The following is a 23,830-nucleotide window of genomic DNA, read 5'->3' on the forward strand; positions in this document are numbered from 1 at the left end:
ACTCATATGCCAATTACTTATACGTCAATTTCTTATACGCCAGTTACTCTATATAAAAAAAAAACTCTCAGAACAGTCACCGAATACCAAAAAAAATAACTTACGGTGTGAAAATCAGCTGTACACATTCCAAAATATAGCCAAACTATATGCTGATCCAAACCAGTAATGCACAATCAAACATTATCAAAATAAATAAGAAACGGGAATAACTGAAATAAAATTTAGTTAGACATGGCGATACAAAATGGTAGATACACTTACTGTGATCTTATTCCAGGAAAAGGCCAAAAAAACACGAACTAGGCTCTGAACAGTATATTCTACAGGATTTCAAATCTCCACCTTTGGATACCCGTGCCTTTACTGTTAGGAAAAGTGTTTCAGAAAGCCCTTTTTCTCTGAGATTCGTCGGACGCTGAACCACGCGTCTTTTCTGATCTCAATCTCTCGGAAAAGCCTCCTTCCTCCTTTTCGCAAAACGGAAGTCTTCGAATTGACAGGTCATATGACCAAAGGCAATTAAGTGAACTCTATCGTCTATACTGAATGAAATTTGTTTTTATGGAAAGGAACCGCTACCTGTACTGAATGAAGTTTAACATCTAGCGAATAGATGGCGCCAGCAATATTAAAATTTGGAATTTTATAAAAAGAAAAATAAAACGCTACAATAAATCTACTAATAAACGTTTTCTTTTTTATTTTCCTCTATTATTCCTGAGAGGGGTCCGTGGAATTGTACAAATTGCGAAAGTGGTCCGTGACTGTAAAAAGTTTAAGAAACCCTGCCTTAATGTATAAGCTCTTATTAGCCTGGGAGAACCTACCACAGGAAGATATCGATCGAGCATGCCGCGAAGAGTTACTTCTGTAACTCTTGGTGGCATGCTGCCAATCGGTTAGGTTAGGTCAAAACTTACGTAGAGGTGCAACTAGTGATGTAAAGGGTGATATTACCGCAAGATCGGTAACATTGGAAATATTGCTTTTTTCCCACTCTACTCTTCTCCTTTTTTTGTGAAAATAAGATAGGGCTGCTTTCTTTCTCGTCTTAAAAAGTTTTTTGTTTTTGTTTCACTAAACACTCATTAAAAAGCTTAGCACTCGATGACAACCCAGATATTTCTGATGTTCTTTCACTAAACACAAATACAAGCAACTTATGAATTGTTTAAGCCAATTTCTAAGCGGATAACGATTTTTGAAAGTAACAGGCCAATAATTTCAAAATCTGTTTTGTTTAAATAAGGTCTATATTATGTAGCAAAGTATCAGATTCACCCGTTGCTAGGTCGGAAAACAAGAAAATATGTGCAATTCTGGAAAAAAAAACGGATAAGTAAATGTTTAACACCTGCTCATCTTTCTGCCTACCTATTATAACCAAATCTACAAGGCGAAAATTTAACTGAGGCTGAAAATTTAATTGCAATGGAGTTCATCTATAAAACTGGAAGGCACCATCCAAAGTATTTTTCACAAATATTTCTCATTATGGAAGCATTGACACAATACAAAATTAGAGCATATTTTTGCTAAAGAATTCGTCCTTTCCATCGAAAAATCTACGTCTGGACCTGTCTGGTTGGCAGGAATCTGCTCCAGCTCTAAAATAAGTATGTAGACAATTTAAATTTACCAGCGTAAACAACCGCAACCGACAGAACCTTTAGAACTTATGGATTTGTCCATCGGCCAAGAAGAAACAAACTTACCTTGGAAAGGGTTGGAAAACTTACTTATATTGCCCATAATTATAATCTACTAAATGGAGAAGAACGTCCAAGGATGGTAGAGGCTGCTAAGGAAGAAATGGAAGAAGAAGATATAGATTTCGAAGTAATAGATTTGACTTAATTAATGAAAGAGAAAGAAGAACCATATAACAAGACTGAGCATGATTTACCATTATCCACTCTATTACGTAATATAACATAAGCCAATCTGACTCTGACTAGCTTAAAAACGCTCTTGTCTTTTTGCTAATGTCTTTACAGTTTTGAAATATAAAATAATAATATTATTTAAAAAGCTGTTTTTTTTTATAAATTGCCAATGTTACCGTAATATTACGTAATATTACCGATTTATAAATTACCGGTAATTTTACATCACTATGTGCAACTAACTATTAAATTGTTAAAAATTCCTGTCAATAAATTTGTTTGAAAATGCCATCCATCATTATTATTATTATTCCCAAAATATTAAAAAAAAAATATTTGAATTTACTAGTTGATGCAATTTCAATGTCACACAATTTTTATCAAAAGTAATATATAAAATTTTACTGTTTTACTTGCTGTTTAAAACTACTTTACGCTGGATTCCGGTTTAATACCTTTTGTTCTCGAATTTCAGCCAATTTTTGAATTTTAACCTTGTTTAAATTGTAAACAAGGATTTTAATGATTCGTGTGCCATCTATCTCGGAATTAATGAAACAACTAGTTAGCCATATTGAACGTACGTTAACCAAGTTACGTTCACAAACATCATGCAGATAAAATAGTGCAACGAGTCTCTATGACAAAGAAAGAAGGATATCTCGTAAGAGTCGCTTTAGACACTAGCCAACTCGGTAGGCCATTGGCCATGATATAGACGACATCCACGGTTCGGATTCCGCGTAAACAAAAATCCCTGTCCAGATTAGCCTTAGAACGAGAGAGGCTCATTAGTATATTTGCAAAAAGCATTTTTTACGAATAATTTGATACCACACACACTTGGTATTTCGAGTAAATTATTACAATTTCAAATAAACCATATGCGAAAATATCAAAAGTTGACATATGATATGTCATTCTATTCAGAGTGTCATTTTCTACCGAATAAAGTAAAAAAGTGCCGATGCCGTGGGTGCCATTTAAAAATCAAAATTTGTAGTCATTTCCGGTGAAACAAGAAGTGACCGAAAACAATTCAATACCGTCAATTAATCCTAATTTATATCATATACTAATATACCAAATCTCGTTTTTTTAAAGATTTATAGAGGTGAGCCACTTTTGAGACGCACACGGTATATGTGATACGCAAAGGAATATTTTTTTATGTTTCGCTAATGGGCAAATGTTTGTTAAGATTGGAAATTAACATAAATTAATATTCTTTTAATGTATTTAACACCGTTAACAATACATTTAGGACTACCGTGTTTTTTTAATTAGAAATTTGTGCACGTATTGAAAATTAGTATATCACACTAATATTTTTTCAGACATAAGAATTTACACAGAAATAACCTACTTAGACGATGCCAAAGTTTTGACGAATAAAATGAAACTTGACGATGAGATATACATTGGCAATATTAATGGTATACTTTTTTAATCAACTAGTCATTAATCTATCTTCTAAAACTATATTATGTACCTTTAAAAAATTTCGTTATTGTCGAAATAGCTCCAATTATGCCCCACTAACAAACTGGTGAACTGTGCTCGCTACCGTATAGTTGAACTCATCTATTTTTTTTTAACTGGAATAATAACACAGATTATACACTTTGTTTTTTCTTTATTGTTTTTCGTGGTTCCAATTTTCGGAATCGGGTAGTAGTTATAGGTTACTAGTTTGCGCACATAGCACGCCCACTTATGACCTCTAAAATTGTGCACAGCGCCTGACCGGCCCATTTATTAGAGAGATATCAGAAAACCGAATAGCGTCATGCAGAATTTACGCGTACCTTATTTAGACCGTTAGAGAGATATCGGTAAACCGAATAGCGTCATGCAGTATTTACGCGTACCTTATTTTGACAGTTACGATATGCGCGAGTCAACGCAACACCCGCTAATAACGTTACCGCCTGACGTAATTTGCGGATCAATTACACCAAGCGCTATTTCTAAATAACGTTTAAAAATTGCTTAATGGGCCTTAATTTGATAACCGGGGCCGGCCGGCGAGATCTTCTATTTTAGGTTGCGTTTGAATTGTTTTTAATTATTACTTCAGTTTTATTAGGTAATTTGATATTTAAGTAGCTGGGATTAGTTTTAATTAAATAAATATGGCCCAAAATATGGATTCCACCTCTTCCAATGCTAAAGAACCTATAAAGAGGCTTAGGTTTACAGCAGATGACGACTTAGCCCTTCTAAGTGAATTTGTTGCCCTAAACCCACTGGCAGACGTTGAACAATAAAGCACTGGAAATAAGCACTTTTAGTTTTAAAATACCTAATAAACGAAACAATTTCAAAGTTTTAAATTCAAAGTTAGGTTAAGTTTAAGTAGCGGACGCGATGCGAACAGAATTCTTTCCGATCCGATAACTATAAATGAAGAGAGTTAATACCACCTCACGTAAAGGAAATAACATCTGGCGTTATTAACGTCCATGTACGCTATTCGGTTTACCGATATCTCTCTATTACGATGTTTATTGTTATTTTACGCCAGTTTATTTTTGCGCAGAGGAAATTTTACTCGTTTGCTCATCGTCATAAAAAACAATTTTCGTACCACGAATTAGGGATAAGATTTTTATCTGTATACATATAGTATACCTAATCTGTGATAATAAGTTATAATGCAAGTTAGACCTTCTGAAGATATCAAAATATTTACCTTTTTATTTTTTTGTTTACAATTTCCACAAATTATACTTTCTAACACTTTTAGAATAATTATATACTAATTTTTCGTTTACTCGCCATTTAAACCCGTGTATTTGTATGTATTCGTTATTTACGATATTCCCGGCGGTGGCAGCACCGGCGGAGAATGCACCAATCCTATAGTTCATATCAAATACATTTTAGTCACGCGATTAAGCTTGGCCGGCACAGCGTTGTCCACTTTTATATATTTTCTTTTAATCAAAATATTTTAGAAAACAAAAATAAATTAATTATAAATATATAAACAGTTACTATTTACATCAGCAAAACTCACCTTCTTAACAGCACTTAGCACAGCATAAAGGGTCATTACTACCGCTTTCTCGTTCTCATATTCTAATAAAGTTGAATAAGCGATGAGTTTTTTACGGCTATTAAGCTATATTGTACACTTCGCACTAAAAGAGGTTCTCGACTGCAAGGTCTGCTAGTAAACATTTTTAAGCTTAAAGTATCACAACATAATTCATTTAAACCAAAAACTCGTAATACAAAATTAAAATGTCAAAACGAATGACAATATCAGGAAATAAATAAATAAATGTGGCAACTTGACATTTTTTACAGCAAAGCTACCACCTGAATTCCAAGCGGAAAATTTAAATTCCAGTTAGTCAGCCCGGCGCCGAATATATCCATGGTTGGCAACAATGAATTTAAAAATCGCGCCCTCGATTACGTATCTAAAACTTTAATTGGTACCAAGTATACTAGAATTTGTCTAACTGTCAGGTTGGGGTTAGGTTTCACCGTTCTTGAATTCTTTCTGTTTTTTTTTGTGAAAGTCAAATGTTAAAGTGCCTAGCAAAATATAGGCAACCCAAATCTCATTCTGATCCAATGACTAAAGAATATAAGGACATGTAACGCCCCTATACGGGCTGCAGCAGAATCTGTGTTTTTTTTTGTTTTGGTGGCAAACAATGAGTCATCATTTGGTCACCAGCGACAATTTTAGCGATTTTTAATAGTTTTTGTGTAGTAGACTTTGTGTAAACTTTATTACAATGGTGATTAGTTGTTCAGCTTTCAAGTGTAAAAGCAGCAGCGATAAGAAAGAGCCAGGAGTTACGTTTCATAGGTAAATAAACAGTCCACTCCAACTTTTTAGCGTTTTCTTATTGAATTCGATAATTATATGAACTTGATATGTGCTATACGTCGATACTAGTTTTGTACCTCTTGTTAACATTTTAATACGTTTTTTTGTAATTAATTAGTATGATACACCATAGGCGTAGTCCAAACAATTATAAAAAAATATAAATACTGCTTCAAACAGCTAGGTTAAGAAAAGTATGTGCCACGGCACTGTTTGGTGACATCGTCACAATTTGCTCTCGGGTGTTATTTGTCCTTGGATTCTTTAGTCATTGTTCTGATCGGAATATTGGTTATTGGTTATAAAAATATCTTAAAAAATGTGTTTATTTTTTAAAAATTTCATGACCTCTTACAAAAAAAAGAAGGCACTTTGGTGTAGAAGTAAACTATGTCCAGCAATATCCTGTATATGCAAAAACTAAATAGAAAATATGTAAAATTTAAATTGAAGGTGATATGGCTATAAAGTAATCCTTGCGTCGAAGCTCTCTGTGCATATCTCATTTGATCCTCAATTTTGTTGGCCCAATTCCAATCTAAATATAAGTAAATCAACTAAACCGACTGGAATAAAATTGTATATTCTTACACTGGAATTTTGGAATGTGGATTTCATATTAAATCTACAAGGCGTTGACGATTTTTAAATAATTTTAATATCAACTTTTTAAGCCGGGTCCAGACCAAGGCAACAGAAAGTGAATACGATTTTAAGACAAAAACAAGACAAAGTGTCTATAAATAAATAAATGCCTTTATTGTCAAAAAATTTTTCAATTTGTAGACAAAGGTAAACTAACAAACAAAGTAAAAAAACAAGGTACACAAACAAACAAAAGATAATACCAAACATTATACAAATAATATTGTCAGTCTTATTGCTAAAATAAACATTTATAAATGTTTATAATGTCAAAGAACAAAAAAATAAAAATAATATTCAAAAATATTTAGCTAGTTTATAGTAAAATATCAATGACCTCGAAATAAATTCATTTCGATGTCATTAGTAAATATAGCAATAGCAAACATTAGACCAGTGTTTACAAGATCAAATTTGATTTTCAAAATATAATTCATTTACGGCGTAGAAAGCCTTGTCTAGTAAATAAGAGTTCAATGCTTTGCGAAATGAAAAAAATGATGTTATGGATTTGATTTCAAATGGCAGGTGATTGTGCATTTTTTTCGAGTTGTATAATATTGAACTTTTAACTAACTCTGAGCGTGGGGTAGGTAGATAAATATCTTGCTCCGCGTTCCTGAGTGGATAAGTGTGAGATGGCCTTTCTTGAGAAGCTGATACATGTTTACGTATTAGGCAAACGGATTCAAATATAAATAAAGAAGGAAGAGTCAATATTTTTAATTTTTTAAAAAAGTCCCGGCAATGAGTTCTGCTGTTTAGTCCCAGTGAATATCGAACAACTCTCTTCTGGAGCCTGAAAATGCGGTCAAATTGAGTCGCACAACACGCACCCCAGAATGGAAGGGCATACCTGAGCTGCGACTCAAAAAGTGCATAATAAATAGTTCTAGCAACTGATAAGTTAAGCTCCTTAGAAACAGATTTTAATGCAAAACAGGCAGAGCTCAATTTTTTCGACAAAGCTTCGATATGTATGTCCCATTTCAGAGAATTGTCCACAACAAGGCCTAAGAATTTTACAGATTTGACGACGTCAATGGTGGTGTTGTTAAGTACAAAAGGCTGCAACGAGTTTTTATACGACAAAGCTTTAGTTTTAGAAATGTTCAGACTCAGGAGGTTCGAATCGCACCAAGATTTAATGGTGATTAAGTCATTTGATATAATCCTATGAAGTGCCGTGATGTCCTTGTTGCTCCAAGTGATTTTTTTTTGTGTGATTTCATTAGTTTCCTACTTTTGGCAACGCACGACATCCACACTGCACCGACAACTTGTCGTAAAATACACGCCTAAACAGAGACTCTTTGAACTTTACCGACTCGAGACGGAACATTCAAGTCTCCGAATTTGGAAACAAAACAAAAATGAGACCAAAATGTCGCAGAAATGTATGTATTGGATTTGTCGCTACTTTGTCGTAAAACATGAATGTTTCTGTCTTGCCGCTGTTTTGTCTGGTTGGTCTGGACCCGGCTTTAGATTTTAAAGATGAAAGAATCCTCCAACAGTCTAAGATACTCGAAGAAATTTTTCAGAACTTACCATCAAAGATTTTCATTTATTTAAGTAAAAACAATCTTCGGATTGTCACGGGGTTTTAACAGGACACTCTCTCCTCAACGAACACCTCAGTAGATTGATGCTAAGAAACAACGGCGAATGCAGATTCTTCTTCTTGTTTTACTTATTTGAGATCTTTCGATCTGTTAATTTTAAGGTTGTCTCTGTAGGAGTTCTTGGGAGATGGACTGCCAACTGTCTTTCCATCTTTTTGGAGGTCTTCCCGGCGGTCTCTTACCCATGGGTTTCCCTTCAAAGGCTATGCGTGGTAGCCTGTTTTCTTCCAAGCGTTTTTTGTGTGCGAACCATTGTCTTTTTCTTTGCCTACACCATCTCACTACGCCCTGTATTCCACATTGTTGTCTGATATTTGTGTTTCTAATTCTGTCCTTCTAGTCTTCCTCCTTATGGTTCTTAGGTTCTTTATTTCAGCGACTCTTAACATGCTTTTGGTCTTGTTTGTTTCCGGACTTCTATGCCATATGTCATTATTGGTCTGATGCAGGTCTTATAAATTTTAATTTTGCCCTCTGTTCGCATGAAGGGGTTTGTCCACACTATTTGTCTCAGACATCCTGATATGGCCGTTACTCTCTGTTTATCTGGCTTCTCAGATCTTTCTCTGGATCATGGTATAGTGCGACATATCTATTCCTAGGTATCTGAACTGTGATACCTGCTTAATAATTTTGTTTTCTACTACCAGTTTGCATCTTACCGGCTCCTTAGAGAAAGTTAAGCATTTAGTTTTTTTTCTGTGGTCCAGATTTTCATATTTAATTCTTGGCTTACTCGATAGAATTTATGAAGCTGTCTCTGCATATCGTCCTCTGTCTCCGCGATAATGGATGCATCATCAGCATAACACACCATGCTAACTCTGTTGTGTCCCATTCGATAACCGATATTCATCGAGGTCACCTTTTCCATGATGATGTCCATTAAAAGATTGAATAAGAAGGGACTAAGGCTGTCTCCTTGTCTAATGCCTCCTGGTGTTGGTATGTCTCGTGTTAGATTATTCCCTGCTTTCACTTGAGTTGTGTTATCGATATTTAGCTTTCTGATGATTTTCACAACATTATCAGACACTTTTTTCTCTTTCAATATATGTTTATGTCAGATTTTTTTTTAGTTTAGAATTTTTTTTAGTTTAGAATGCAGATTCTGTGGGAAGAAAATGGAGAAACACCAGAACACCTCATCAATGAATGCGCCGAGACGACAACCATCCAGACGACTGATATCGGAGATGTAAAATCTCTGTAAAACCGTCTCAGATACTGGATTTTCTCAAATCCCTGAGACTGTACGATGAGTTTATAACCCAATAAATATTTAAGGTCGCGGTGACGAACTCCCCCCCTCCCATACAATTTTTAGTCGGCCAACTATTTAGTTGCAAAAGCGAAAACTATACATGGCTTCATAAGAAAACATTATTTACAAATTTATATATAAATTCGGGTCAGAACGTCCTACGACGTTGTCCGATGCCTAACTACCACCCTGTGCGATTTTCCCATTGATCTTCGGTTAGATTTTTCTCGCTCATCGACCTTCTTATTCCTTCCATCCATGTTTTCTTGGGACGTCCTCTCTTTCGTTTACCAGGTGGTATCCAATGAATTACTTGTTTTGGAATTCTTTCATTGTGCATTCTCTGAACGTGGCCGTACCATATTAATTGTTTTTGTTCTATATCATTTACTATTGTTCCCTCTATTCCCATCTGTCGTCTAATGTCTTCATTTCTGATTTTATCCCTCCGTGAAATTCTCAGTGGTCTTCTAATGGCGTCCATTTCTGTTGTCTCTAATTTTCTTTTATTCCTTTCAGTGAATCGCCATGTTTCACATCCATAGAGTAACATGCTTTTAACTAGTGTCTCGTATATATTATATTTCCTGTTCTTTGTAATTTCAGTGCTCCATAGAATGCCATTTATGCATCTGATAACTCTTCGTGTCTGTATTATTCTGTTGTTTATTTCTCTATCGTCCGTTCCATCTCCTGTAAATATCGAACCCAGGTATCTGTAATCTTCACATGCCCTAATTTCCATATTATTGTCCAAAATAAGATTTTCTGTATTGGCTCCAATTGGAAGGTATTTCGTTTTTTAAGTATTTACTGTGAGACCCCATTTAGCATATTCTTCAATTATTTTCCGCACCATATATTCCATGTCATCTTTGTCGTTTGCAATTATCGCCTGGTCGTCTGCAAATTGCAAGGTGTATAAGCATATGTCATTTAGTTCTATACCCATTCCGTTACATTTTCTTTTCCATAGATGTAAGGCCTTGACAATATAAATTTTAAATAGTGTTGGGGATATCAGCAACCCTGTCGGAGCCCTTTAGTGATAGCAATTTCCTCTGAGAGACCGTTGACCGTTTTTATTTGTGATTTTCCTCCATGGTAAAGATTTTGTACAGCTTTTATCAGAGCTGGGTTAATTCTGGATTCGTGCAATACTTCCCATAATTTTATTATTGGCACTGATCATATGCTTTTTGTAGATCGATGAATGTTATATGAACTTCCTGGTTCATTGCAGATTTCTCCTCGATGATCTGTTTCAATGTAAAGATATTATCTGTACATGATCTTCCGCCTCGGAAACCATTCTGCTCTTCTTCTTCGTAGCTGGAGTATTCCTCTTCAATTAGGTTCCTCAGTATCCTTCCATAGAGCCGACTCATAGTGCTGGTGACCGAAATTCCCCGGTAGTTATTGGGATCCTTCCTTGAACCCTTTTTATATATCCCTATATATAGGAGATATCTATTCTAGCATTAACGTATCTTCCTTTATGTTGTTCTTTCCTTTAGGGATCCAAAAGAAACATTTATTTGCTATTAAACTTACTCTTTATACTGATCTGATCAATAGGTACATTACAAGATACACTGATAAATAAGATTTAAAGAAGATGAAATCAGATTTAAAAAAAAGCGATTCTCCTTTCACTTAAATTTTTGTTTTAAAAATAAACTTTAATAGTTTTTTTATGTAATCAAATCACAATTAAGTATGTGCGGTGTACAATGTACAATAATCAGTAGGTTGGTAAAACATTCATTTCAGTTTTCATCACAGTAAAAAGCGGCTTTAATAAACGTAAATAGATTAGTTTGTGACAATGGATCTGTCCGCAACAAAACCATATTATCCTTAAACGAATAATGTTCCACTTTATGCAATTTAACGCAATATAGTTTTTTTTTATTCTGCGGGAGAATTGAATTGACAGACATTTATAATTATAATACAAAAAAATTGGCGCCGGGAAGCACGTATAGCTGCCCATACTAAAATATGTTAATACAAAGTAGGTAGGCAGTTCTTTTAGTTACAAAGTAAAGGAATTTTTCCAATTTTTTTTATCTCAAAAACTGCGACTTTGACTGATTTTGATGTTATTACAAATTTGGTTGCAAATATTATTCCTAATCTTAAATTGAAAACCGCGTTTCGCTAACTACTGTAATTTTGGAGTTACGCTTTTTTTTAATTTTTAACCCCCTCCCATACCCCCTTACCAACCCCCCACCTCCACCAAAAACTAATGGCCAGATTATCGGGTGCCACAGTATTTTTGTGCCAAATGTGGTTAAAATCGGTTTAGCGGTTTTTGAGTTATCGTGTTACAGACGGACAGACAGACAGACAGACGGACAGACAGACACCATGAAAATATTTTGTATTTAGGTCATTTATGACCCAAATAACTCATTATGAGTGAAATTAAAAAAACTTTTTTTTGCCGATCTTAATAGCCTACCATACCTTGGTATTACCTACCATACATTGGTATGGTCGGCTAAAAAATAATAATAAAATATTAGGGTACCAGAAACTAGATAAAAGAGTTTGTACACATAAGTACCGTATGATCGAAAAAAACGGCGTCCAGTTGGCTTTGAAATGAACATCTATGACATTCCCCATATAATTTTACATATAAAATGACAGCGATCTTCATTTCATAGCTATCGCTAAAGTCGATTTTTTTTCGATCATACGCTACTTAAAATTACTTCAATCTGCAGAATTTATTTGTAAAACAATGAAATGCCAAATATTGCCAAAAATTATGATGATCTTTAAGTAAATATTCTTCTCCAAGATTTACTGACAATTATTAAAATTTTCATGAAATAGATTTTTAAGATCATTGATTTTAATTCGCTCGAAAAGATCAAACAAACCGCTTTGAAATCTCGATTGCATTGTTATCCTTGAATTACCATCATCGGTGTCAATGTCACCTCAGAGCCGTAACTTTGTTCTTTTTTAGCTGTTTTCGATTCTACAAATAAGCTTGGATAATCCAATTAACTATAAACCTGTAGGACACAATAGATCTGTAAGGTCGCAGTGATTAACCCCCCTCCCACTCATTCATTCACTCATAAACCTTTAGGTTTTAATGTAAAACCTCTGACGAGGGGTAGGGGACTCAAAAAACTCGCAATCTTTTAGGATGTTTATTTAAAAATTTAATTTGATTTAAAATTGGGGCGACATGTTTCTGGATTCATTTAATTCCCATTCTCAGGCCCAGAAAGACAAAAGTCACACCAGGAAGCCATACCACTCGGAAAGACTTTTGTCTTTCTGGCTGGGCCTGAAGATGAGAATTAAATGAATCCCGAAACATGTCGCCCTAATTTTAAATCAAATTAAATTTTGAAATAAACATCCTAAAAGATCGTGAGTTTTTTGAGTCCCCTACCCCTCGTCAGAGGTTTTACAATGATATGTACTCACACTGGGTTGGAGAACGTTTAACTGTAGGTTTTAATTTAAAACTATAATCAATGGTTACAATTTACGTGGAATGGGTTCAATTTATCTTAAGGCTTGGCCACACAGAACGCGGTCTGCCCGCCGCGAACCATACCGTTGCGGTCTACGCGTTCTAAAAGCGGTCGTCGAACGTCACACAGAGCGCGGTTCTAGTTTTTACAGCAGGAGCGGTCAATCGGATTTGTAAAAATGTCTTCCGAAGACGAAGTTTTGTTGCTCTACGCAGTAGTTAAATCTAAAAAAAGAGATTGTGGGTACATGAAATTAGTAAGAGGAGAGAGCAATACGGCGAATATCACCGGCTGTGCAGGGAAATCACACGAAGATTGCTTTTTCAAGTATTTTCGAATGTCAAGAGTTCTTTAATATGTTTTTGTACTCTTTAAGACTTGTGTCATAAAGATAAGGATAGCCACGAACTTTTTCTATTTTAAATTTTCGGTATTTTCACCCATTTTGCATCAAATAGATCTCGGCGTTCACGAAAAATCTGTCTTGAAATACAACTGGAAATTGCCCGTCGCGTCCATCCGTCGGCCCGCGGCGTCGGCCCGTCTTCTGTGTGACGGGGGTAACGTACCGCTTTGTACTACAGATTAACGGGCTGTCCGCGACGGGCTGACGGCAGATCGCGGCGGGCAGACCGCGTTCAGTGTGGCCAAGCCTTTAGATAGGAACTATCGAAAACAGGAAATAGCCATATTATCCGAAAGTCAAGCAGCATTAAAAGCCATCAACTCACTAACCATCAATTCGAAGTTGGTCAAAGAATGCATAGAGAAGCTGAACAAATTTGGGAAAGAAAATAAAATCCTCCTACTCTGGGTGCCTGCTCACCAAGGGATAGAAGACAATAAAAAAGCAAACGATCTAGCTAGAAAAGGAGCGAACACTCCACTAACTGGAACAGAACCGTTGTGCTTTCCAAGGGGAAACCAACTTAAAGCGGAACTCAAGAACCTGGAAGACTCCATCCGTAACCTGGATGGAAATCCTCCAACGGTCTAAGATACTCTTTTCGAGTTCTTACCATTTCTCCGAAATTTCGAAGAAATAATTTTATTTATTTATTTCACTCCTTCTCGGGGGTGAATTAAAAAAAAAACCTTTCACGATTCGATTTTAGCTCTTTCAAAGTAACTCATATCAAAAATTCAAGTTTTTAAAGTTAACAAAATATTAGAATATCAAACTAAAACCCACGGATGAGCGTTTATGACTGATTCACTCAAGTCTGCTCCTCGGCGACGCTGCCAAGGTTGCCATATCTGGTAAAAACTCACCAGATTTGGTGATTTTTGACCGATATGTGTTACAACAGGTTTAAAAATTGAAGAATATGGTCCATTTTTTTGGTGGCCCAATAATTTTCATGCTTTTCGAGGATTTGGCGGAACGCGCAAATACATTGTATTGAAATTAAAATATCTACTTACCGTTTTTTTCGACGTCTGTCTCGTAGTCTTGCAACGGCGAAGATTCGCGCACACATGACATCAGGCTAAGGGGTCCAGCTCCTGTATGAGCCCCCACAGTCGTTGACATCTGGAAGAAAAATGTTACATCATGATTGAATGATGAGTTCAAGTCGATGTTCCAGTAAATAAATATTGTTTTGATAATGGCTAAATATTTAGTTGATTAATAGTATTGCCTCTGTGGTTGGGCCTTTGTGAGACATCGTTGATACACTATTATTTTAATAAAACACGCTTTTAGAGGTTTCAACTTTAATGAAATTAATCTTATATCTACGTATGTTTCGGTTTGTTAGGCCCTTTTCAAGAGTTTCTTAAAACTAACAGTGCAACAAAAATATTTCATATGGACCGTTATAAAGTGTGGACTAATCTAAATCCACAGCATTCACCCTTGAAAAAGTTGGATGCAGTCAAGCACGAGGTTGTCCACTGGTCCACTCTGTGAATAAACGCATTAGAGCGTCGTTTAAGTGGTTGCCATATTGTTAAAATTTCCATAGTTGGATGGCTGAAATGTTATTAATGCTAGATATGAATACGGCTTTTTTAAATTTAGTTTTTCCAGTGAGGATCTTCGTGGACTACCAAGGCTTCCAATCATTTTATGATGTGGTACTCGAACCCCACCTACATATACTCACTAAACTTTTTCACGAGTGACTGTTCTATTCTATTATACCGGGTGCGTCTCAAAAGCGGCTCACCCCTGTTTTTTTTATTTTTTCAGATAAAAAAAACGAGATTTAGTATGTTAGTATATGACATAACTTAGGATTGATTGACGTATTCAGTTATTTCTGGTCACTTTCTGGTTTCACCGGAAATGATTAGAACTTCTGACTTTTAAATGGCACCCTCGATATTTTTCTACTTTATTCGATAGAAAATGACACCCTGAATAATAATGAATTAACAACTCTGACGAATTAACATAAATGATGAATTAAAAAAAAATCGTATTTTAAATTTCAATTTATAGTGCCATGGCTGTGTTAGAAACACTCATTTTTAATCAAGGAGCATTGGCAAAAAAGATTTGAACGTCTAATATTTTTCATGTCTTGTCAGTCTTGTCCTGACCGGTTAAAAGATGCCCAAATCGTATTTTTTACGAATAATTTGGTACCACACACTTGGTATTTCGAGTCAAATTGTTATTATGAACCGCATGTTACAGTTTCAAATAGGCTTTCATCGAGACGAGATATTAAGAAACTCTCGTCTCGATGTTTTTCTCGAAGTCAATTTCTCGATCTCGATTCGAGATTCTCGAAATTTCGAGAGTCTCGAAAATAAATAACTGATTTATTATTATTAAAAAATATCATATTATAAAGTCTGCACCAAAATATAGGGTAAATTTTTTCTGTTAAAAATTTCGTTATAAAATACAGAGCTATTATAGGTAGTAGTGGGAACTATCGAATGAATACTATCGAAACATTCGATAGTTGCAATTCATTCGAATAATTCGATAGTTAGTAAGAAAACATTCGTTGAAAACTATTCGAATAAAAATTATCGAATAGATCCGTCATCTGCCTTGAAATATTGTATTCTAGTAATTCGGCAGCAAAAACCATTCATTTATAAAATTCATTCATTTATAAAATTCATTCATTTATAAAATTCATTCATTTATAAAATTCATTCATTTATAAAATTCATTCATTTATAAAATTCATTCATTTATAAAATTCTTATTCATTTATAAAATCATTCATTTATAAAATTCATTCATTTATGAAATTCATTCATTCGTCAGGATCGATTATAATAAAATATTAACTGAATTTTAGTTGTCGCCCGGCGTCGTAGGTTTCTTTCCGAGAAACCCGACAGCGGTCGGTGGCAATGCTATGAAAGAAGCCGGCATCTTTGATTTTTTGCGGCGTCAGATATAGATAAGGACACATTATTTTTTTTATTGAGGTGCTAGTATTTACACAGAAAATACATTATGAAAGGCGCTGTTGCCATATTTTGGTATTAGTTGATATTAGCAAAGAATATTATTGTTTGGCTTTAGTTAATTAGGGATAGTATGTTTATATATTCTGCATTTTTTTTATTAATATTCTGTTGATACACTGCAATAATACTTGTTATTTTGAATGTAAGAAAATTATTTTTAATGTTTTTTAGCAAAGACTGGTTTAATAAATAATAATAACAGTAATAATTTGTTATACCTATTAACAACAAAATTTAAAATCATTTAATATAAATATTTTCTTTTAAGTAGTAGCAAAATATAAACAACAAATTAGATGTCAAAATTATTTATATTAGATTCTATTTAAAAATAATATAGTCTCTAAATTTTTTGGCAACGGTGGTTTATTAAATAATAATAATTACAGAACTAATTTGTTATATTAACAACAAATTTTAAAATCATGAAATATAAACATTTATTAATTTTCTAAGCATGCAGTGTAATGGAAGGAAAATATAAATAAAAAATTAGAAATCAAAATTATTTATATTAGGTGCTTTATATTACTATTTAAAAATTGTATTTACTTTTACTGGCATTTACTTTAAAAAATAAATGAAATGTTTTTTCTTTGCAAAAAACTACATGTAAGAGAATTAGCATAAACAAAATATAAACATCGTTAACTTTTTTTTTTAAATTGGCACGTGTAAAACTTTCATTTTAATTTTCTCACCCCATAGTTTGAGTTCGATAACCCCCCATTTACTTAACCACATTACTTAAATATGATTATTAAGTTCCAACTAATTCATATTATTAAAACATCTAAAATGCAAATATGTATTTTTAAAATTAATTGTAAGTTCATCTCATCCCTCTTAAAAATTGCTACTTCTCAAAATTTCCCATTAAAAAATAGACCATATACCATATAAAATTAAATAACTGAAAGATCGGACTACGGAAAACAACACAAATTTTCGGAAAAATTTTGACCACCTGCACATGCACACAATCGTCAATAAATAAAATTAAAAAATAACTACTATTTTAGTATTTTAACTATTTTAATAAATGCAAAAATAGCACAGTATTTATACGGCGAAGTTATAAAAATTTGGAAGAACTAATAATGCACTGGCGCATACAAAAATCAAACGAATACTAAATTTCATTTATCAAAAGCATTCGATAGTCGTGGCTCAACGATAACCATTTAGTCGCACTGCGAGGTTGTCACATATGCTTTAGTTTACAAATGAATGAATGATTTTATTCGAATAAAACCATTCGATAGTTGAAATCATTCATTCATTAACCATTCGATAGTCTAATTCATTCGATAGTTCCCATCGCTAACGATAACCATTTAGTCGCACTGCGAGGTTGTCACATATGCTTTAGTTTACAAATGAATGAATGATTTTATTCGAATAAAACCATTCGATAGTTGAAATCATTCATTCATTAACCATTCGATAGTCTAATTCATTCGATAGTTCCCATCGCTAATTATAGGTATGGTATGAATCAAAAACCATGTGTAACAAAAAAAACGCAGACTTTGGCCCAAAATTCCAAAAATAAAAATATATTGTTTTGAAAAGCGAAAATCAAAACGATTCCTTTATTTTCTAATTTAGTCTTTTATCCATATGGGTTTAAAAATTACACTTTTGAGGCGCACCCGGTATATATAAGCTCATTTAGGTTAGTTCACACTTGATAACGGTCAGTGATATATCTGACCGAAACGTTGTGAAAGTAAAAATAAATAAAGACAATGGAAGTCCGAATTTTTTCATTATTTAGTTTCAATACTGAATCATTGTACAGGGTGAGTCAACGATAGAGTAAAGTCCATTATCTCATTTGTTTCGAGGTTTACAAAAAAAATTAAATATAAAGGTTGTAGATAAGGTTAAGATGCACATTTTAAAATTATTATAGAGTATACAAGGTGATTCAAAAAAGTGTGGCGGATATAACATATTATGTATGTTTTTTTTAAATGCAACACCCTATTTTTTATTTTATTTTTAGATTCTGCGTAAAATTCCATAACTTTTTTATATAATAATAATAATAATAATAATAATAATCGTCTTTATTGAAGAAAAAAAGATGTGTAACATTACATATATTATTACACATCATGCAACAAGGGTGGCGAAATTTAACAAAAAAAGTTATTCTTACATTTAACCACCCATAGCTGCCATAAGATATTTATTGAAAAATATGTTCAAAAGACAAAAAAGACAAAAAAATATGTTCTATAAACTAACAAATTAAAAAATATACATAGTTAATTCTTATACACATGGCATAATAAATAATTTTAAAAAATAAACAAAAAATACAAAACCATCATCATTCCTGTGAAGACAAAAGAAACATTTTATATTTTTTTCGCAATTGACCAAAATTACATTGTTTGAAATCATTATCAAGGGAATTGTAACTAGTGACGGCCATATAGGTAAAACTTCTTTGAAAAAGGGCGGATCTATGTTGAGGCATGGTCAGTTGATTATGGTGTCTTATATTACAATTATGCATGACATTACGAGGAATAAGTTTTTCACTCAGATATATAGGGGTGGATGTGCTACGAACTTTATACAGAAACATGACGAAATGCAGCCTGACAGTGTTTGAAATCTTAAGCCACTTTAATTCATTAATACGAGCAGAGATATGATCGTACTTCCTCAGACCAAAAATGAACATGGATAAAAAACAATATTAGCATAGTTGAAAACAGACAGTACCAGGGATTCACACAGTTTTTTTCGCATCTTAAAGTTTAAAATGTATCTATTGGAATATAATATTTTGACTCTCGTGTAAGTTGTTTGCAAAAGTTTCTTTATATGTTCTTTAAACCTAAGATGCGTGTCAATATATAGTCCCAAGTTCCTAGCGGAAGCTGAGTAGCGTAGATTTTCATTAGCTAATCTTAGTGTTATGCTTCGCTGTAAAGTTGCTCTTTTCTTCTCTGAACAAAACAAAAGAACTTCAGTTTTATTGGCATTTATTTTCAAATTGTGTTCAGTAGAATATTTTAAAATAGACTCCAAATCTAGGTTCAATAGAAGAGAAGCCGTATCCAGAATTTACTGGATCAAAATAATGGAGAAGCTGCGTGTCATCGGCGTATGATTGTACGTGGGAATTAGAGACACTATCAAAAATGTCGAAGGTATATATCAGAAATAGTAGTGGTCCTAGAATGGAGCCCTGTGGGACACCCGATATTATTCTGCCGGCGGATGACAAACCACCATTTAACCTTACTCTCTGCGTTCTATCAGCAAGATACTCTCCAAGGAAAGTTTGAGACAGCTCGTCAAAACCCAAATAATGCAACTTAGCACACAGAAGATCATGGTCCAATACGTCGAACGCCTTGGAGTAATCCAAAGAAACGGACAGAACAGCCATACCCCTATCAAGAGCCCTGAAAATGTTATCTGTCAAGTTCAACATGGCTGTAGTTGTACTATGCATTTCACGAAATCCTGATTCACGAGATCCTGATATATAATGTTATATACCTAAAATTAATAGTTTTTGTAATATTTTAATTTGTTTAAAGAAATGTTTGTGCAGTGTGCAAAATTGCAGTGTGGTAAAACATTGTCAGTGGTGGTATTGTTTCTGAAGTTGGAGTACCAAAATTTGGTAGAAGAGTTTTATAGAGATGAACAAAAAGATAAATATAAAGATATTTTAGTTAAATGATACGGGGTGTTCAAAATATATGTATGAATTTCAACTACTTAAAATTAAAAAATCTCATTTTTTTTAAATGGGACACCCTATACAGGGTTGTTCACCACATACGACACGGAGTATTGTAGCTAAACGATGATATTTTTACAAATTGTAAGTTTTGGGTTCGATGAAGGACTATTAGAGGTACAATTTAAAAATAATTTTACAAGATACAGAGTGTCCCAAATAAAAAATATCAAAGTTGTATTTTTTTAAATGGAACACCCTGTATATTATTACATTTTTAGTTTCTACGATTAAAATAAAGGTAAATTTGATTAAGATTTATTATACTTAAACCTTACCGTTTTTGAAATATTTTCAATTTTGTGAAATTACAGTAAAAATTTTAAGGCTTCATTTCTCCAAGGATATCCAAGTTTTTAATACTAAATATTTACTGAAGTTTATTTACTGATCAGTTATTGTGTTGCAATAATAAAAATAATACTACCTTATACAGAGTGTCTAAAAATTTATTTTAAATAATTATTAGCTTCAAACGGCAATAACTTGTTTAATTTAAATGGAACATCCTGTATATTTTACGAGAATCAGATGCACAATTTAATTGTCTATCAAATTATATTATACCATTTTTTACCTATCTCTTTAAGTTTCCGTAGAAAATGCATTTTCTTGTAATTTAGAACTTATTTATCAATATACCCATGGACTATTGACATTTCAGATTATTTTTAAAGATGTACCAAATTTTTAAAGAGTACAGATACTAATATTGTCGATATAATTCGTTTATTTCATTAAAAAATAAAAAAAACTGTTTAAATATTTGTTAAAGAGGATCAATTAATATGATTCCAGCTGTGATTCCAGTATTCAAACTACATTAACTGACTGTTTGCGTTGATTAATAATAATTGCTCCAAATACTAAAAAACTGGATTTTGTATGGGCATTAGACAGTGTGATAAAAAGTAACACCTTAAAAATGATATTTCATTTTTTAATAAATGCTTATTTATAACAACAGAGACTTTAATTTGATAAGTTATTATTATATTGATTTCTGACTCAAATCCACATTTATTTATAATAATTTATTAACGAACACAATTAAGTATGTAATTAATTAGTATATGGGCGGAAATAATGGTGTTATATTTAATTAATGGTATACTCTTTTATAAAGATTTAAATAGTTTTCTTTTTGCATACAAATGGGCTAGTAATATTATCGTTTTGCTAAAAACGATAATATTACTAGTCTGTACATTTTGTACATTTGTTGCTTTAAAAACAATCTAAAATGTCAATATTCCATAGATATATTGATAAATGAGGTCTAAATTATAAGAAAATGCATTTTATACGAAAACTTGAAGGGATAGGTAAAAAATGGTATAATACAATTTGATAGACAATTTAATTGTGCATCTGATTCTCCTAAAATATACAGGGCATTCCATTTAAATTAAAGAAGTTATTGCCGTTTGAAGCTAATAATTATTTAAAATAAATTTTTAGACACTCTGTATAAGGTAGTATTATTTTTTTATTATTGCAACACAATAACTGATCAATAAATAAACTTCATTAAATATTTAGTATTAAAAACATTGATACCCTTGGAGAAATGACGCTTTAAAATTTTTACTGCAATTTCACAAAATTGAAAATATTTCAAAAACGGTAAGGTTTAAGTATAATAAACCTTAATCAAATTTACCTTTATTTTAATCGTAGAAACTAAAAATGTAATAATATACAGGGTGTTCCATTTAAAAAAATACAACTTTGATATTTTTTATTTATTTGGGACACTCTGTATCTTGTAAAAATATTTTTAAATTGTAGCTCTAATAGTCCTTCAACGAACCCCAAACTTACAATTTGTAAAAATCTCATCGTTTAGCTACAATACTCCGTGTCGTATGTGGTGAACAACCCTGTATATTATCAGTTGTTCTGATAGATTTTATAAAACTCTTCAACTTTTATTAACTATGTCATATACCTATTTTTAATAGTTTACGATTTATTTCAATTTTTTCTATTTTTACCCATATTTTTAATACAATTACCCTATAAAATCATAGTTGCCATGACAAAACAAACTATTTATTACTTATCTTTAACAAGTAGCTTAATACTTAGTTACAATTGCTGGTATTAGTTAAAATTAATTTACTTTGCTGAAGCAAACTAAAATCGCAGTCGTGAATTTCTTGGTGTATTTCTATATTATGAAAGATGACACTTGGATTTTCCATCAGGAATAGCCCCAGATTAGGGTAAATACTAGATTACCTAATTGTTGAAGACTACTGATATAGGAATTTTCTATGACATACAGTAAGTTTTGTTTTCTCGTAGTAATTCTGGTTTATAATTCATTTGGTAAAGCCAATATTTCTACTGCCGCGAAACCGTCTCATTACACACTGAAGATGTTTTCTAGATAATCTACATCTATTCTTATACTACTTAGCAAAGTACTATATAATATATAGTACTGAACCAAAAAATGTATTTTTTGGCTTGTTCGTGTATATCAGTCACATTGATTACTTAATTTCGGGAAATTCTGTAACTATTATCTCTAGAATTTATACTTATTACAACAAATTAAACTAAAATTCAAATTTTGTTCTCAACTTGCTTAACAGACAAAAAATTTTGATAATTATTACTTTTTGTCATGGTAACTATGATGTTATAGGGTAATTGTATTAAAAATATGGGTAAAAATAGAAAAAATTGGAATAAATCGCAAACTATTAAAAATAGGTATATGACATACTTGAAGAAGTTGAAGAAAGTTGAAGAGTTTTGTAAAATCTATCAGAAAAAGTGATAATATATAGGGTGTACCATTAAAAAAATTTGAAATTTCTTAATTTTAAGTAGTTGAAATTCATAAATATATTTTGAACACCCTGTAGCATCTAACTAAAATATCTTTACATAGGTCTTTTTCTGTATCTCTATAAAATTCTCCTACCAAATTCTAGTTCTCCAACTTCAGAAACAATACCATCACTAACAATTTTTTATCACACTGCAATCTAACATTTGTTTAAACAAATTTAAATATCACAAAAACTATTAATTTCAGGTATAAAACATTACATATAAAAAAGTTACGGAATTTTACGCAGAATCTAAAAATAAAATAAAAAATAGGGTGTTCTGTTTAAAAAAACATGTTATATTCGCCCTTTTTTGAAGCACCCTGTATACTCTATAATAATTTTAAAATGTGTATCTTAATCGTCCCTATAACTTTTATATTTAATATTTTTTTGTAAACCTCGAAACAAATAAGATAATGGACTTTACTCTATCGTTGACTCACCCTGTACAGGGTGGCGCCTCACATACGCCGCGGAGGCTCCAAGGAGAACGACAGTTTGTATTGAAATGAAATTTTGTGAGCATATGTAGGTTAATTCAGGGCACTTTTTAAAAATATAGAGAGTTCTACAGAGTGTCCCCAAAAAAAGTTACGTATCAAAGTTCTGTTTTTTGTAAAGGAACACCCTATATATTAATTGATTTTCGGATTTGATGACCAAAATGTAAGGTTTTTGGCATATTTACCATTTTCTAGAAATAAAGAACAATTTTTAAATTACAATAAAAACTAACTAAATTGGAATTTACCCGATATAGCCTAATATATAGTTAAATTAACTATTGCCCTTTAAATCAAATTAAAACTTGGTCCAAAAAATTATACAGGGTGAGACAAAATTAATATTGAACAATGGTCACCTTTAAAAGCATGTTACTCTTTTATTTTAAATGGAACACCCAGTATATTATTCCGATATTCAATGGAGAATTCATGTCTCTTCAAAATACTATTAGGCTTGCCTAATTTGATCTGAGT

At 32.5% G+C, this 23,830-nt stretch overlaps 1 protein-coding gene across 3 annotated transcripts in view; it reads right to left on the bottom strand.

Moving 5' to 3' along the window:
• LOC115890830 overlaps positions 1-23,830 on the bottom strand; it is a 253,104-nt gene that overhangs the window by 212,661 nt on the left and 16,613 nt on the right. For all 3 annotated transcript variants that reach the window (XM_030911185.1, XM_030911197.1, XM_030911182.1), the window contains exon 2: positions 14,208-14,316. In XM_030911185.1, coding sequence (XP_030767045.1) covers positions 14,208-14,316 — 109 coding nt within the window. The remainder of the gene's footprint in view (positions 1-14,207; positions 14,317-23,830) is intronic.

Source organism: Sitophilus oryzae, unplaced genomic scaffold, assembly GCF_002938485.1.
Source record: "Sitophilus oryzae breed Bouriz unplaced genomic scaffold, Soryzae_2.0 scaffold_1178_pilon_pilon, whole genome shotgun sequence".
Taxonomy (NCBI): domain Eukaryota; kingdom Metazoa; phylum Arthropoda; class Insecta; order Coleoptera; family Curculionidae; genus Sitophilus; species Sitophilus oryzae.